An 18,287-nucleotide genomic window follows, 5' to 3' on the forward strand; every position below is an offset into this window, starting at 1 on the left:
ACAGTCTGGTCTTAATGTTTCTCGGTCCGTCTCTTGTGACTCTCCTGGTTCTGTACGCAGATCAGCTGATGGTTTGTTATCCGCTAGTAACAGTGGTTCTCCTGTTGGTGCTTCATCTCAGCCTGTTCACTCCTCTAACTTCCATTCAGTCCCTAATAGTCTTCAGACTGTTAAAGAGGTATCTGCCCCTCCTGTTAACTCTCATCCCATGCAAACCAGGTCCAAAAGTGGTGTTTTTAAGCCCCGAGTTTTCTCCATTGAGCTGGCTATTGCTGAACCTACCACGATTGATGAGGCTTTTTCTAGTAAAGAATGGACTCGCGCTGCTCAAGAAGAATATGCTGCTTTACTGAGGAATGATACTTGGGATTTAGTCCCTCTACCTGCTAATCGATGAACTGTGGGCTGCAATGGGTCTTCAGGCTTAAACGACATTCAGATGGAACTATTGCTCGATATAAAGGTCGATTGGTCGTCAAAGGCTATCTTCAAGAAGCTGGAATTGATTTCCATGAAACCTTCAGCCCTGTTGTAAAACCAACTACAATTCGTGTTGTTCTTGCCTTGGCAGTAAAATTTGGTTGGCCGTTGCTTCAAGTGGATATCAATAATGCGTTCCTTAATGGCGACCTATCTAAAGAAATTTATATGGTTCAACCTCCTGGTTTTGAATAGCAGCATAGTGGTCAGAACTTGGTTTGTAGGCTAAAGAAGGCATTGTATGGTCTCAAACAAGCACCACGTGCCTGGTTCTCTAAACTCCGAGACTTCTTGCTTGCCTCTCATTTTATGTTAGCAAAGTTTGATGGCTCTTTGTTCATCAAAAACACTGAAGGGGTGCTGCTGTATGTCCTTGTATACGTGATGACATCATTGTCACTGGTAATCATCAGGGCAGCATCGATGCTTTTGTCACAAGTTTAGATACACAATTCTCCTTAAAGGATCTTGGGCCTCTCAATTATTTTCTTGGTGTTGAAGTTGAACATACTACTGATGGTATTTTTCTCAGTCAACGGAAATATATTCAGGATCTTTTAAAGCAAGCTTGTATGGATCAAGCAAAGGGTTCTCCTACGCCAATGACTACTTCGACAAATCTGTCACAGCATGTTGGTAGTGCTATTGAAAACGAGTCTGACTATAGGAGCATCGTGGGAGCTCTCCAATATGTTGTTATCACTAGGCCAGATATCACCTTTGCTATTAACAAAGTATGCCAATTTATGCATAGGCCTCTTGATCAGCACTTTAAGGCTGTCAAACGGATCCTTCGATACCTTCAAAGTACTATGAAGTATGGCCTTCATTTTACTACTACTATCAGCTTGGATCTAGTAGGGTTTTCTGATGCAAACTGGGGTACGGATGTTGATGATCGACGATCCACCACAGGTTTCTGTGTTTTTCTTGGTGGCAATTCTGTGGCCTGGGGAACTAAGAAGCAACATGTTGTATCCAGGTCTACTGCAGAAGCCGAGTATCATAGTTTGGCTCATACGGCTACCGAGGTTGTCTGGTTGGTATCCCTTCTGTCTAAATTGCATATTGCTCCGTCTAAGAAAGCTACAATTTGGTGTGATAATTCTGGGGCTGTTGCTGTCTCGGCAAATCCGGTACTTCATTCAAAGTTTAAGCATGTCGAGTTGGATCTCTTTTTCGTTAGAGAAAAGATTACTGTTGGCAAGTTGGATGTTGGCCATGTGCCTACTCAAGATCAAGTAGCGGACATATTCACCAAACCCTTGTCTGCATCCTTGTTTACAAAGTTTCATTCGAGTCTCAACGTTGTCACCAGACGAGAACAAAAAGCAGTAATCAAGCAGCTAGAGGCATATTAAGGAATGGAATAGTTATGGATGGTTATAGTTGTTAGTTGAGCAGCAGTTAGTAGTTAACAGTTACTGAAGTTGTTAATAGTTAGTTACTAAAGTCTGTATAAATATGAGAGCTGGTAATTCAGCTAAGGGTAGAATATACAATTGGTTTCTTTTACCATCATCATGATTGATTTCTTGTATCTCATTAGAGTTAGCTTTGGCCTTGGAAGAAGAAAATTCGGTGAGTTCCTTGAGAACTTGTTTATTTATTTGCATACTTAAGATTTTCCTTCAACAACAGTGGCTGTTCCGTGAGGAAGAAAGTAATTAAATGGATGTTGTTAACGAGTTAACTTGCTGCTGTTAATGATGTCCGAAAAAGTGTAAATGATGTAAATGAGTAAATGATGTCTGAAAAATCTTTGTTTGGCGAATTAAATGGCTGCTGTTAATGAGTTTCTTGAAGAATTTGTGTTTGATAATTATTATGTTTTGTTTATTTATTTTATTTTAAAGGTTCCTGGTGAATAAAGTTGTTAAAGCTTGATTTTGCTATGTTATATAGCGTTCAATTCTTGAACAAGCTGAAAATGAATCGGCGTGTTGAATTTCATAATTTTTTGCCATGTTAAAAGCTGCCCGAATTGGACAAGTTGAATTTCATAATCAAATCTCATGTTTTTATGTCTTGAATATGTTGTCCGATTTGGATAAGTTGTACGTGAAATTTCATGACAAAAATTTCATAATTATTTCGTCTTGTTGAAGCTATCCGAAACAACTTCTACATATTAAATGTCAGCATTTTCACAAGTGAATAATTTGTTTTGTTTAATGTTGTCCAAAATTAGACAAATTAAAAATGGAGTCGCTTGTGAATTTCATGATCTTTGCCATGTTGAATATTGTTTGAATTAGCTCATAAGTGCCAAATATCAGCTATTTGTGATGACAATACTTCCGAATGGAGACAGATGTAGGGGTAATTACAAAATTAATACCATGAATGTTGCTTTGATAATTGTTGTTTGGAATAGTCCAATTATACAAAGTACAACCTTAACGCAAACATTTGCAAGGTGGTTCGGGATGTCTCAAACCGAAACCTCAAAATATGAATAATAGTGTGAAACTAAATTGGCGGGTGGTTGGTTTGTATGGAGATTTTGGTATATGTTAAATTATGGTCTTGCAGAGGTTCAATGGCTTTTACGGGAATTAATATTCGTTATATGATGACCTCGTGAGGGATTGATATGTATGCTAAAGACTTTGTGAAGTCTTTGAACTATCTTCAATATGACTATTTGCAAGATTATTTGCCATATAGGTACGCAGAGACTTTTCGCAATAAATATGTTCGCGGGAGCATTCCCTCTTCTCCATCCGCCTTATGCGTAGTTCTATCATGGTGGGTTAAATTTCATTACTAAGACTCTACGAGGTCGTAGTGTGTGGTATGATTATGCTATCTCTTTGTGAACTGTATGACTGAACGAGCTGTAGCATAAGTGAGTTATACTAAAGTACGAATTGCATCATTTGATGCATCGTCTAATTCTAATTCGAGGTTCAAATTAAGAACTCGCTAAGTTTTTATATTGGCTCACGCATGTACAATCATATTGATATAAGTCTACCTTTATTGATGACATAATCATAGTAACTCTACTCTGTGTTACTCTCAACAAACAAGCTGCCATGGTGTGTTTGAACTTTTAGTCTCGTATATATATACTAGGTAATCTTCAACTTGTTTTGAGGGAGTTTGAGGAATGTTGTTTGTAACGCTCGGGTTTGTGCAAGTGTATATAGTCATTATCAAATAATAAGTAAATATCGAGTTATCGTCTCCACAGGGATTGTATTTGGGCTAAGTCACTTAATTTTTTAGAGTGTGTTAACAATTTGATAAATAAAAATAATATAATTGAGAAGTGATGAAAAATTAAGTATATGAAACTAAATGCAATGATCCCTAATGCAATTTATCTTAAGTATGCAAACTATATGAATGAGATAGATTTTAGTAGAATTAACATAATAAGCAACAAGTATAACATAAATAAGCTAGGACAATTACTTTAATTAAACTCAAATTATTATTAGCATGTTTATCAATATTTGGAAAAAAATTCCATGGCAACTCGATCTTTCATGAGTTTGGAAACCACGTTAGGTCATTTCGGAATCCTTTACTTAGTAAATACACATTTTACTGATTCTTATTTACTAAGGGTTTCTTAGTATTCGTGCGAGGTAACAGGGACGTGTTAGGTTTGATACAGCTTAATCACACAAATCTAAAAACCATGCAGATAACAGAGCCTGGTTGGGGATGTTATGTAACCTGCAATTTAATTGGGTTAGGATCTAAATTGAGCATGCACATTTCAATTATGCGTCCATTAGCCGTTGTATGGTTAGAATCGCTCAGCTAATTCAGGTGCATTTCAATCACGTATGAACGGAATACAGACTTGATTTTAATTGAAAACATGATTGATTGAGGCACAAATATTATAAGCATGAATCAAATAATTATTATTAAATTAAAGCAATCATCCTAGCTTAAATAAAACTAAGCTATCATTGTTGTAAACAAGAACAAAGAACACATAGAAAACATTCTTGAATTAAATTAAAGTAAGAAAGATTAATCCCAATTCAGAGTGGCTGTCGCCCAAGACTCTAACTGATGAGGGCTCCTTCGTTCCTTCGCTTTGGTTCTTTGCTGATGGCTCTCCGAGGTGGCCGACCAAGGGTTCTTTAAGAGGCTAATTTGCTCAAAATATTTATGCAAAGATGATGAGGGCTAAGAAAGCTAAGAGAATTGAGAGAGAAGAGAATGATGAATGAGTGAGGGATGAATAAGGGATGAGGGATTATTGAAAAAGTGAGAAAGTGGCTCTTATTTATAGGTGAGGCATGGGAGCTAGTTTGCTAAAATAGGAGTGTCCATCTTTCAAAACTCCTTCCAAGGGTGGCCGGCCATGAATTGAAGGAATGTGGCTAATTTTGCTTGACCCTTGGTCAATTTGAGTGCCACAACAACTCAGGACTAAGACTCGGTTACCAGAGAATCTTCGGGCAAATCTCTGATTTCTTCAACTCTTCAAGGACCTTGTGTAATTAAACCAAAAGATGGTTTATGAACCTCTATATTCAGCCGAATTTTGGGTTGACTTGGCCATCCATTTGGACGGTTTTGTAATCAAATTAAAGTTCTTAGGCCTATCCAAAAATAAATCAATAAGTTAGAGGACCAAATAATTAAATTTTACCAATTTAATTAAATTAATTAAAACCCAAATTATTAATGAAATATTTTAAAATGAATTATTAAATATAATTTTATATTTTATTATTTAATTTAATCATGCATGGCCCACTTTATGTCATAAAAATATAATATGCTCAATTTAATATAAAATAAGCCATTTTATGCATGAAAACTATATAATAAAGCATAAAATCACATTTTAATAATTTCTATGTCTTGTTTTCATATTTTCACATATTTCATTAATTTATTAAACAATTACTTGGTTTTAACAACAAATTTAAGTAAAATGTGATAATTTATATAGGAAAAATCTTATATTTTTTTCAGTTTACACACCCCCAAACTTAAATCATTGCTCGTCTCGAGTAATGTTCATGCACAGCACAAGGTCTCGCTAAAGCAAAATTGCTAAAAGTGTAAGCAGCATCAATATTGCCCCATAATCATGTATTAATAAATTCATGCTCATCGATCTTCTTCATTAACAAGTAATTCATATGCAGCCATTTTGAAAATTTTATACTAAGTTTCAAGGTATGCCAACATGAATCATAGTATGTATATACGTCACAGCCATAGATAATATTCTTTAATTCAACATAATTTCTCATCAATCAAGCAAAATAGTCATAAGGCTTATTTATAATCTTCATAAGTTGAACATAGGACTTCCTCTCCACTAATGTAGGTGATATAATCATGAAATTAATAGGTCTTTTATAAGGTTGTAAGGGGGCTCGGTCAAAGGTAGGGATTTTAAGAGATGGGATATTTCGGTTTCAAGATCTTAACCTTTAACTTTGTCTTGGTTTTCTCGTAATACAACTTTTTTCTTTACGTGAACCTTTGGAACACCTCCAAACTTATTTTGGACTTAAGCTCATACATTTTTTTTTCCTTTTTGAAGACTGAGCAAACTTTTCTTCGCCCTTTTTTTTATAACCATGAGCACATACACCTTTATGAAAATTTTTTTAAATGTTTATTACCAAGACAATTTAAGTTAAGATAGGTGCACAAAATTAGGGTAACTTACAAAGATGGTAATCTGGCTTGTAATGTAGGTTCATTGCAATAAATAGGCCTTTAAGCTCAAAATTATATTTTCAAGGGTCTAATATCATAAGGTGGCTTGAAAAGGCTCAAACGATCCAAAGAAAATGGTGCTTATATCATTTTAGATTTTTATATCTCCTAGGCTTTCACCTCAAGAAAGTTACTAAGTCAATTCTAAAGATATAAACCTTAATGCATGTCTAATCTCAAAAGAAACAAAGTTTTCATGGCAAATTACCGAAGACTAAGATCATACAATCATTTCATTCTTTATGATAACATACAATTATTTAGATAAAATCATCATTCATGCTTGCATACAAGCATCATTCATGCTTGCATACAAGCTATCTTATTAACAGAGAATTTCTCTAAAAATTCATTTATTAAAACATACTCATGAAAGAAATAATTGAAACATACTTGAAAATTTGAGCAGCAATTATTTGCCTTACCCCCTTTAAAAAGAAGCAATGTCCTCATTGCAAGAACAAAGTAATGAATGAAAATTGAACACTAGGTAGTGTTAAAAAGAAAGAGAAGTAAGTCATTAAGACTGCTTAAATACCAAGTCTTTCCTCATAATCCAATGCTAGACATGTTCATTCCCATTACCACATCACTTAGTCTTTTTCTTTCTAAAGGAAGCATTTATTTATGCTTGCTATGATTTATTTTGCAGAAATTAAATCCTAGTTACTAAAGAAAAAAATTTCTAAAGACCTAAAATAAATAAATAAAAAGAGAAGAATCCCTCCTTTTTTTCTTTTGACTCATTCCCCTTGTCTTCTTTAGCTCCTTCTCCGCTTGTATAATCAGTATCGTCCATCCATGTCTTAAAGATAGCATCTGGGAACTCAAGAACAAATGTGTTAGAGATATTATTAAAAGTATTTCAAATCGAATCATCTCTAATTTTTGCATATTTCCAGTAAGTTTGTTGTTGATTGTGCATGAACTTGCACATATCCATCAACATTGACAATTCTGATTTCCTTGAAGTACTTGTAGAAGTCGGCAAGGGAGTTGTATATTCAGGTTCAACATTTAGCTTGACTGTTTCTTCTTCTGGCTCAACCTTTGGTTAAGGGTCTTCAACTGGTTCCTTATCAGATTCTTCTTCTTTAGTGTTTGAAACTGATTCAGTTTCAGTTTCATTCGTTGACTCCTCAGTACCTGGCTCAGTTGGTTCTTCTTGCTCACCTTGATTCCGCTTATGCACCTTCTCTATTAACTTTTCTAGATCATGACTTGTAATACACCCTTGGACCTATTGCCCCTTCAAATTCACTTGTGTTTTAACACGAGCCCTTAAGAAAAGTAAAGTGATTAATGATGGGAAATAAGCACTTCCTTTCTTTTTTTTAATACAGTCATAAATCACCTTGAGAATAATTTTCCCAACATTAATGGAATTTTCTGTCAAGATTTTATATAATAAGAGTATTCGTTCCATCGAGATGGTGGAACTGTGTGAGATAGGCATAAAACTGTAGCGAACAAAATAAAACCATACCTTTGCTATTGGTTTTAGGTATTCCTTTCGGCAAGAATGGCTCCCATACTTTCTAATAATCCATTGGGATCCCAGATTTGTTACAACATCAAGCACTTGTTGAAGAAAATCCCAATTGATGTTGTTCATCAAAGGGTAGTACTCATCTTTTTCAATATCAGATAAGTTAAACAAATCATTGATGGACTTAGAGGTAAGAGGTACATTTTTCTTCCAAACGATGACCTCAGTGGCATCTTGTGTGGTCAAACTTGCATAGAACTCTCGAACTAGTTCATCATCGGGAAGTGAACGAGCATCACAAAATCATTCCCACTTGAGAGCATTAATTATCTTTCTAATGGCACAGGGACAACCATCAAATCATTACTCTTCAAGTTAAAACCTTTTTTTCCAGCATCATAGGTTAATGCTTGAAAATTGAATCAAATCTTTCTTTCACTTCTACATCGATCACAATCGGGTTTTCAGGAGTAGTCTTTGACGATCTAGTTCTTTTGCGAGACATGGTATTTTCCCGAAAATTCGGTAAAGTTCTACTTATAGGGGAAGAAGAGAAATCGACAAGTGGGTAGGACTTGCTTGGCAAACCTTACGACGGTGAAGAGGTTGCGGCGGTGGTTGCGGTGGTGAAGGCAACGTACGGCAGCAATGGTGGTGTGCGGCGGCGATAGGGGTGGAATTTTTCCTCTTTTTGTTGTCTTGGGCCTCAAATTTAGACTTTATCTTACTAAAGAAACTGATTAGTACTTGGGCCAAATTTGACCCCCTTTATTAACATAAAAATTTAAAATTTAAACAAAACAAATGAAATTAAAAGAAATTTTAAATCTTAATTAGAAAATTTCTTCTCAATAAATTACATTAAATTAATTCCCAGGAAAGGTTGGAGGTGTCATAGCGGTCCCACATAAGTTCCAATCTCCTTAGATAGAATTAAGAAAATATACTAATTTAAGAAAATAAATCCTAATTATTTATTTATTTACAAAAAAAAGTTTGTGAAAAATCAAGGGTCTGTTAATTTGAACGAGGATTCTACTCACTCAACTTCACCATCCCAATAATGTTTGAGACGTTGACCATTAACTTTAAACGTACCTCCGTGATTGTCGTATAATTCAACATCTCCATAAGGACAAACTCGATAGATGGTATAAGGTCCTTTCCATCGGGATTTTAGCTTCCTAGGAAATAACTTCAGCCTTGAATTGAACAATAAAACCTTCTAACCTTCTTTAAACTCACGAGGTCGTATATGACTATCATGTCATCTTTTTTATCTTTCTTTACACATTTTGGCATTCTCATGAGAAAAAAACCTCAACTCTTCCAACTCATCCAGTTGTAACATCCTTCTCTCACCGGCTTGCTTAAGATCAAAGTTGAATTTCTTCAAAGCCCAGTGAGCTCTATTCTCCAACTCTAATGGCAAACGACATGCCTTCCCAAAAACCAACAGATAAGGAGTCATTCCTAACGGTATCTTAAATGTTGTTTGATAGGCCCATAATGCATCATCGAGCCTTCGAGACTAATCTTTTCTGTTAGGGCGTACTACATTTTCAAGGATAACTTTGATCTTACGGTTCACTCTTTCAACTTGCCCATTAGGCTGAGGGTGATAAGCAGTAGCAATCTTGTGTTTCACATCATATTTTTTAAACAATCACTTAAGCCATTTGTTCACAAAGTGAGAACCTTTATCACTAATAATAGCTCTTGGTGTGCCAAACCGTGCAAACACATGATTATGTAGGAATCGTATGACTACCTTAGCATCATTTGTAGGGTATGCTTCAGCTTTAACCCACTTGGACACATAATCCACAGCAACTAAGATGTATTTGTTCCCATATGAAGAAGGAAACGATCCTAAGAGGTCAATGCCCCATACGACAAATAATTCAATCTCCAAAATGTTTATTAAGGGCATCTCATTCCTCCGTGATATGTTTTCAGTTCTTTGGCATCTATCACAATTCTTCACATAAGCATAAGCATCTTTCAATAGTGTAGGCCAAAAGAAACCTGCTTGTAAAATCTTTACTACGGTACGTGCACCACCAAAGTGTCCCCCACTTGGAGATGAATGGCAATGATGTAAGATCTTAGCAATCTCACTTTCAGCTAGACACTTTTGGATTATATTATCTGCATACTGTTTAAACAAGAACGGGTCCTCCCAAAAATAATACCAACTATCATGAAGGAATTTCTTCCTTTGTTGGTATGTCAATTCTCAAGGAATTATTCCACATGCAAGATAATAAGCAAAATCAGTAAACCAAGATGTTTCATGAATTCGACTCACCATAATAAGTGCACATCTGGGAAATTCTCGTTGATACGCACATGTGATCGAGTTACCTCATCTTGCTCTAACCTCGACAGATGATCAGCTACTTGATTTTCAACACCTTTTCTGTCTTGGATCTCAAGGTCAAATTCTTAAGGTAAAAAGTATCCAATGAATTAGCCTCAATTTTACATCTTTCTTCGTGAGCAAGTATTTAATGGCCGCTTTGTCAGTAAATATTGTAACTTTGGTACCTATAAAATATGAGCGAGATTTTTCAAAAGCAAAAAACTATAGCAAATAGTTCCTTTTCAGTTACCGTATAATTGAGTTGGGCTCCCGTCAAGGTTCTACTTGCATAGTAAATGGGGTGGAACACTTTATTCCTTCTTTGACCCATCACAACTCCAACAACATAATCACTTGCATCGCATATCAAGTCAAAAGGTGTGCTCCAATCGGGTGTAATGATTATTGGGACAGAGATTAACCATTTTTTCAGCTATTCAAAAGCTTCTAAACATGCTTTGTTGAAATGGAGCACTGTATCTTTCTCTAACAATGAACACAGTGGTTTAGAAATTTTCGAAAAATCTTTGATAAACCTTCGGTAAAAACCTGCATGGCCTAAGAAACTTTTGACTCCTTTTACATTCATTGAGGCCGGTAATCTTTCAATTACGTCCACCTTTGCTTTGTTGACTTCAATTCCTTTCTCTGAAATTCTATGCCCTAAGACAATCCCTTCTTTGACCATAAAATGGCTTTTCTAACAGTTAAGGACTAGATTAGTCTCTTCGCATCTCTTCAGTACCTTAGCTAAATTACTCAAACAAATATCATAAGAGTTACCAAAATAGAAAAATCATCCATGAAAACCTCAACAAAATTTTCAACCATATCAGTGAATATTGCCATCATGGATCGTTGGAATGTTGCAGGTGTATTGCATAAACCAAAAGGCATTCGCCTAAAAGCAAACGTACTGTACGGACAAGTAAAGGTTGTTTTATGTTGGTCTTCCAGAGCGACAACTATTTGGTTATATCCCGAATAACCATCTAAAAAATAATAGAATTCATTACCTGCCAGTCGATTTAACATCTGATCCATAAAAGGCAACGAAAAATGGTCTTTTCGAGTGGCTTTATTCAACTTTCTGTAGTCAACACAAATTCTCCAACCAATAACAATTCTTGTTGGGATCAATTCATTATGCTCATTCTCAACAATCGTAATTCCACCTTTCTTCGGCATACACTATACCAGACTTACCCACGAACCATCTGAAATAGGATAGATGATTCCTACATCTAGCCATTTGACCACTTCCTTTCTCGCAACTTCCTTCATAATAGGATTAAGCCTCTTTTCCCATCAATTAGAGCTTTTTCACCTTCCTCTAGAATAATTTTATGTATGCAAAATGAAGGGCTTATACCTCGAATATCAGCTATAGTCCAACCAATTGCTTTCTTAAATTTCTTTAGAACATAAATTAATTGCTCCTCTTGATCTTTTGTCAGTTCGGTTAAAATAATCACAGGCAAAGTAGAACAATTACCTAAATAAAAGTATTTCAAATGGGAAGGAAGTACCTTTAGTTGGAGTGTAGGTGGTTCTTTGATTGACAATTTGGGTTGTACAAATTCTCTGACTTCCAACTCGAACGGTTCAAACCGTATGGATTGAATAGGATTCCTTGGGTTGGCTTCCATCACAACCATGTTTTCTTCATCTTCTTCATCCTCCAAAGGTTCAAACCTTAAGGCGTTCTCCAATAGATCTTCTTTAAGATGGCTTTCCATAGAAATCAAGGTTTTTATTTCTTCCATAACTGAGCACTCTTCTGTCGGATCGAGAAATTTCATCACTTTAAAAATGTTAAAAGTTACCTGATGGTCTTGAACTCGCATAGTAAGTTCATCTTTCTGCACATCAATTAACATTCTTCCTGTGGCTAGGAAAGGTCTCCCAAGGATAATTGAAACTTCCTTATCTACTTCGAAATCTAGAATAATGAAATCAGCAGGAAAAATAAATTTATCGGCTCTTACCAAAACATCCTCGATCTTTTCTTCGGGGTATGCTAAAGATCAATCCACTAGCTGGAGCATCACGGTTGTATGTCTTACTTCTCCTATCCCTAGCATCTTGAAAATAGACTTAGGCATCAAGTTGATACTTGCTCTTAAGTCACACAAAGCTTTACCACAATAAGATTCACCAATGTTATAGGGTATCATAAAGCTTCCTGGATCCTTCAATTTCAGTGACAGCTTGTTCTGCAAGAGCGCACTGCACTCCTTTGTCAGAGCGACAGTCTCATACTCACTCAGTCGTTTCTTCTTGGATAGTACATCCTTCATGAACTTTACATAATTAGGCATTTGTTCTAAAGCCTCCACCAATGGAATATTGATGTGTAATTGCTTTAGAACATCCAAAAACTTCTTGAATTGCACCTCATGTTTCTGCTTGCGTTGCTACAATCTTTATGGATATAGAGGTGATGGAACTTTTGGTTGAACAGGACAACTCTTCTGAGTAGGTAAATCTGCATCCAAAGAAGATGTTAAAGCATCTGAATTCATTAAGTTAGGATTTACCTTGTTAGTCTTTGCAGATTCTGACTCTTTTGGTGTAAGGGCTTCAACAGCTGGTTGACTTTCCCCCTTTTCAATAAGTTCGTCCTCAACATCAATCAATCGGGGTTCCAAAATTTTACCACTTCGTAATGCCATTGCCTTGATATGTTCTTTACCCAAATTTCTTGGATTCTCAATATCATTTGGCAAGGTTCCTTGTGGTCTATTACGAAGCTCCATAGCTAACTGACCCATTTGGTTTTCTAAATTTTTCAATGTTGCTGCTTGACTCTGGATCAAAGCGTCATTCTTTGCCATGTATGTTTTCAACAAGTTCTCCAAACTATTTGATGATTCAGCTTGAGGTGGTTTTGGAGCTTGCTGATTAAACCCCTAAGATTGGTTGGGTCTATGCTGCATAAAGTTGTTGTTTGGTCTATTTCTTTGGTTACTCCAAGAAAAGTTGGGGTTATTACGCCATGAAGGATTATAGAAGTTGGACTGGGGTCCTTTTCCACTCCTATTTTGATGTTGGTTCCCCACATAGTATATTGACTTGGGATTCAATGGGCAATTCTCAAAAGAATGACCTTCCCTACAGTGCACATAGGAAACTACTTCAAACAGACTTGGTGGTTGAGCTACAAAATTATTAGCACCATTAGCGGTAAACTGCTTTAACATAGAGGAAATAGACGATACTTGAGTTGATAATGAAGTGAGAGCATTAACTTCATGAACTCCGGCTACACGTCTTCCTGAAGCTATTCGATTTGTTGGCTATTCATAGTTGTTGCTCGCGATCCTCTCAATAATCTTATAAGCCTCATTATAAGACTTAGACAAAATTGCACCATTCGCAGAAGCATCTACGATCAATCTTGCATGTGCATTGATACCATTATAGAATGCCTCTAACTAGATACAATGAGGAATCCCATGATAAGGACACTTACGAAGTAACTCCTTAAATTGCTCCCAAGCCTCATACAAAGACTCGTTATCCAATTGTTGGAAAGTTGTGATCTTATTCCTCAACTTAGCATTTTTGCTAGGCGGGAAATACTTAACCAAAAATCTCTTTGCTAATTCTTGCCATGTAGATATAGAACTTGGTGGCAATGAATTAAGCCATGCTCGTGCTCGATCTCACAACGAGTACAAAAACAACTTCAACCTCAGTGTGTCTTCAGTCACACCGGCTATCTTGAATAAGTCACTCACCTCCATAAACAATCGAAGGTGAGATGTGGATCTTCCGTGGGCATACCACAAAATTGGCCCACCGTTTGTAGCATTTGAAACATCACTGGTTTCAATTCGAATTGGGTTGCCTCAATATCTAGCCTTCTAATTCCTAGATTTAACTCATTGAAAAGTGGCACATCATATTGTCTAATGCATCGATCCCTATCTTCGACAATGAGGATAGGATTTCGTACATATTCGTCTTCATTACCTTGGTCTTGATTTTGATTTCCAAGGTCCATCTTGTTCTGTCTCTGAGCTATTTGTTCACGTCTTCTTTGTCTTAAAGTTCACTCAATTTCAGGGTCTACTAAGAGTAAATTGATAACCCGATTTAAGCTCAGAAACACCTGGAAAGAAAATTAAAAAATTAAAAAGAATAAGTTAGTACTGTTAGAAATAACCAAATTGAAAATAAATATTTTCACAGAAAATGACTATGGCAACAGTTGACAATCCCCAGTAACGGCGCCAAAAATTTGTAACACTCAAGTTTGTGCAAGTGTACACAGTCGTTATCAAGTAATAACTAAGTATCGAGTTATCGTCTCCACAGGGATTGTATTTGTGCTAAGTCACTTAATTTGTAAAAGTGTATTAACAATTTGATAAATAAAAACAATATAATTCAGAAGTGATGAAAAATTAAGTATACGTAACTAAATGCAATGATCCCTAATGTTATTTATCCTAATTATGAAAACTATATGAATGAGATAGATTTTAGTAGAATTAACACAATAAGCAAAAATTATAACATAAATAAGCTAGGACAATTACTTTAATTAAACTCAAATTATTATCAACATGCTTATCAATATTCAAAAAAACATTCCATGGCAACTCAATCTTTCATGAGTTTGGAAACTGGTTAGGTCCTTTCGGAATCCTTTACTTGGTAAATACACATTTTACTGATCCTTATTTACTAAGGGTTTCTTAGTATTCGTGCAAGGTAACATGGATGTGTTAGGTTTGAAACAGTTTAATCACACAAATCTAAAAACTATGCAGATAACAGAGCTTGGTTAGGGATTTTATGCAACCTGCAATTTAATCGGGTTAGGATCTAAATTGAGCATGCACATTTTAGTTATGCATCCATTAGGCGCCGTCTGGTTAGGATCGCTCAGCTAATATAGGTGCATTTCAATCACGTATGAACGAAATACAAGCTTGATTTTAATTGAAAAGATGATCGATTGAGGCACAAATATTATAAGCATGAATCAAATAATTATTATTAAATCAAAGCAATCATCCTAGCTCAAATAAAATTAATCTATCATTTTTGTAAACAAGAACAAAGAACACAAAGCAAACATTCTTGAATTAAATTATAGTGCTCTGACTGATGAGGGCTCCTTCGTTCCTTCGCTTTGCTTATTTGCTAATGGCTCTCCGAGGTGGCCGACTTAGGGTTCTTTAAGAGGCTAATTTGCTCAAAATCTTTATTTAAAGATGATGAGGGCTAAGAAAGCAAAGAGAATTGAGAGAGAAGAGAATGATGAATAAATGAAGGATGAATGAGGGATGAGGGATGAGGGATGATTGAAAAAGTGAGAAAGGGGCTCTTATTTATAGGTGAGGTATGGGAGCTAGTTTGCTAAAAATAGGAGTGTCCGTCTTTCAAAACTCCTTCCAAGGGTGGCCGGCCATGAATTGAGGGAATGTGGATGGTTTTGCTTGATTCTTCATCAATTTGAGTGCCACAACAACTCAGGACTAAGACTCAGTCACCAAAAAATCTTCGGGCAAATCTCTAATTTCTTCAACTCTTTAAGGACCTTGTGTAATTAAACCAAAAGATGGTTTATGAACCTCCATATTCAGTCGAATTTTGGGTTGACTTGGCCCTCCATTTGGACGGTTTTGTAATCAAATTAAAGTTCTCAGACCTATCCAAAAATAAATCAATAAGTTAGAGGACCAAAGAATTAAGTTTTACCAATTTAATTATATTAATTAAAACCCAAATTATTAATGAAATATTTTACAATAAATTATTAAACATAATTTTACAATTTATTATTTAATTTAATCATGCATGACCCACTTTATGTCATAAAAATATAATATGCTCAATTTAATATAAAATAAGCCATTTTATGCATGAAAACTATATAATAAAACATAAAATCACATTTTAATAATTTCTATGTCCTATTTTCATATTTTCACATATTTCATTAATTTATTAAACAATTACTTGGTTTTAACAACAAATTTAAGTAAAAGGTTATAATTTATATAGGAAAAATCCAATATATTTTTCAGTTTACACACCCCCAAACTTAAATCATTGCTCGTCCCGAGTAATGTTCATGCACAGCACAAGGTCTCGCTAAAGCAAAATTGCTAAAAGTGTAAGCAGCATCAATCATTGCTCCATAATCATGTATTAATAAATTCATGCTCATCGATCTTCTTCATTAACAAGTAATTCATATGCAGCCATTTTGAAAATTTTATACTAAGTTTCAAGGTATGCCAACATGAATCATAGTATGTATATACGTCACAGCCATAGATAATATTCTTTAATTCAACATAATTTCTCATCAATCAAGCAAAACAATCATAAGGCTTATTTATAATCTTCATATGTTAAACTTAGGACTTCCTCTCCACTAATGCAGGTGACATAATCATCAAATCAATAGGTCTTTTATAAGGTTGTAATGGGACTCGGTCAAAGGTAGGTATTTTAAGAAATAGGATATTTCAGTTTCAAGATCTTAACCTTTAACTTTGTTTTGGTTTTCTCATAATACAACATTTTTCTTTACGTGAACCTTTGGAACACCTCCAAACTTATTTTGAACTTAAGCTCATACATATTTTTTCCTTTTTGAAGACTGAGAAAACTTTTCTTTGCCCTTTTTTTTATAAGCATGAGCACATACATCTTTATGAAAATTTCCTCAAATGTTTATTACCAAGACAACTTAAGTTAAGATAGGTGCACAAAATTAGGGTAACTTACAAAGATGGTAATCTGGCTTGTAATGTAGGTTCATTGCAATAAACAGGCCTTTAAGCTCAAAATTATATTTTCAATGGTCTAATATCATAAGGTGGCTTGAAAAGGCTCAAACGATCCAAAGAAAATGGTGCTTATATCATTTTAGATTTTTATATCTCCTAGGATTTCACCTCAAGAAAGTTACTAAGTCAATTCTAAAGATATAAACCTTAATGCATGTCTAATCTCAAAAGAAACAAAGTTTTCATGGAAAATTACCGAAGACTAAGATCATACAATCATTTCATTCTTTATGATAACATACAGTTATTTAGATAAAATCATCATTCATGCTTGCATACAAGCTATCTTATTAACAGAGAATTTCTCTAAAAATTCATTTATTAAAACATACTCATGAAAGAAATAATTGAAACATACTTGAAAATTTGAGCAGCAATTATTTGCCTTACCCCCCTTTAAAAAGAAGCAATGTCCTCATTGCAAGAACAAAGTAATGAATGAAAACTGAACACCAGGTAGGGTTAAAAAGAAAGAGAAGTGAGTCATTAAGACTGCTTAAATACCAAGTCTTTCCTCATAATCCAATCCTAGACATGTTCATTCCTATTACCACATCACTTAGTCTTTTTCTTTCTAAAGGAAGCATTTATTCATGCTTGCTATGTTTTATTTTGCAAAAATTAAATCCTAGTTACTAAAGAAACAAATTTCTAAAGACCTAAAATAAATAAATAAAAAGACAAGAGTCCCCCATTTTATTCTTTTGACTCATTCCCCTTGTCTTCTTTAGCTTCTTCTCCGCTTGTATAACCAGTATCGTCCATCCATGCACTATAAGAAAATAGACTTTTAGCGGTGTTTTCCCAAGCGCTGCAAAAAACTCAGCTATAGGTAATGTCACAAAATTTGGCAGTGTTTATCTGAAAAAAATGCCACAAAAGATTGAGACTTTTAGCGGCATTTGTGGGAAAAGCGTCGCTAAAAGTATGTGAGAAAAGAGACACTAAAAGCCATACTTTTAGTGGCGTTTTTTGGGAAAGCGCTACTAAAAGCCATGACTTTTAGCTGCGCTTTTTTCACAAACGCCACTTAATTTTAGCAGATTTGAAATGTACATTTTTCACCAATATCCAAACCTTCTTGCATTAAATCCAACCAAAAACAGCAAATGTAGCATAAAAAATACAATCAAAACATTAATTCTAAATGATACTTCAAATTCAACAAAAGATCTATGATGTAAATTAATAAATTAAGTATAAATCAAAATATTCTTACAATAATGTTAAATGTGACAATGTTAAAAACATTCTTACAAGGAGAAAACTAATGTCTAAGATGGCAGCTTTTACGACTGCTGAAACATCTACATCATTTGCTAAAGGTCATCATACTTTCTTCTCTGCTCTACTGCCATCGCTGCTGCCTCTGCCTCATTCGCTGCTATCACTGCCTCCCTCGCTACTGCTGCTGCCTCCGCTCTAA

At 35.0% G+C, this 18,287-nt stretch overlaps 1 protein-coding gene and 1 non-coding gene across 2 annotated transcripts; both read left to right on the top strand.

The window, feature by feature from the left end:
* The first annotated feature begins 393 nt into the window (after positions 1 to 393).
* LOC108476803 (uncharacterized mitochondrial protein AtMg00810-like) lies at positions 394 to 1,841 on the top strand. Its single transcript, XM_017779142.1, has 3 exons — positions 394 to 570; positions 679 to 749; positions 836 to 1,841. The coding sequence occupies exons 1-3, from the start codon at positions 394 to 396 to the stop codon at positions 1,839 to 1,841; spliced, it is 1,254 nt and encodes a 417-aa protein (XP_017634631.1).
* An 11,658-nt stretch (positions 1,842 to 13,499) lies between these two features.
* LOC128296028 (small nucleolar RNA R71) lies at positions 13,500 to 13,606 on the top strand. Its single transcript, XR_008286576.1, has one exon. It is a non-coding gene; the product is annotated as a small nucleolar RNA R71 (small nucleolar RNA).
* Positions 13,607 to 18,287: the final 4,681 nt, after the last annotated feature.

The sequence above is a fragment of the Gossypium arboreum genome, chromosome 7 (genome assembly GCF_025698485.1).
Source record: "Gossypium arboreum isolate Shixiya-1 chromosome 7, ASM2569848v2, whole genome shotgun sequence".
In the NCBI taxonomy this organism is placed as follows: Eukaryota; Viridiplantae; Streptophyta; class Magnoliopsida; order Malvales; family Malvaceae; genus Gossypium; species Gossypium arboreum.

Coding starts and splice junctions, on each gene's coding strand:
- LOC108476803 (XM_017779142.1), top strand. CDS start 394: ATGAACTGTGGGCTGCAATGGGTCTTCAGGCTTAAACGACATTCAGAT. Junction 571..678: donor GTGTTGTTCTTGCCTTGGCA/GTAAAATTTGGT, acceptor TTTGAATAGCAG/CATAGTGGTCAGAACTTGGT. Junction 750..835: donor AAACAAGCACCACGTGCCTG/GTTCTCTAAACT, acceptor AAAACACTGAAG/GGGTGCTGCTGTATGTCCTT.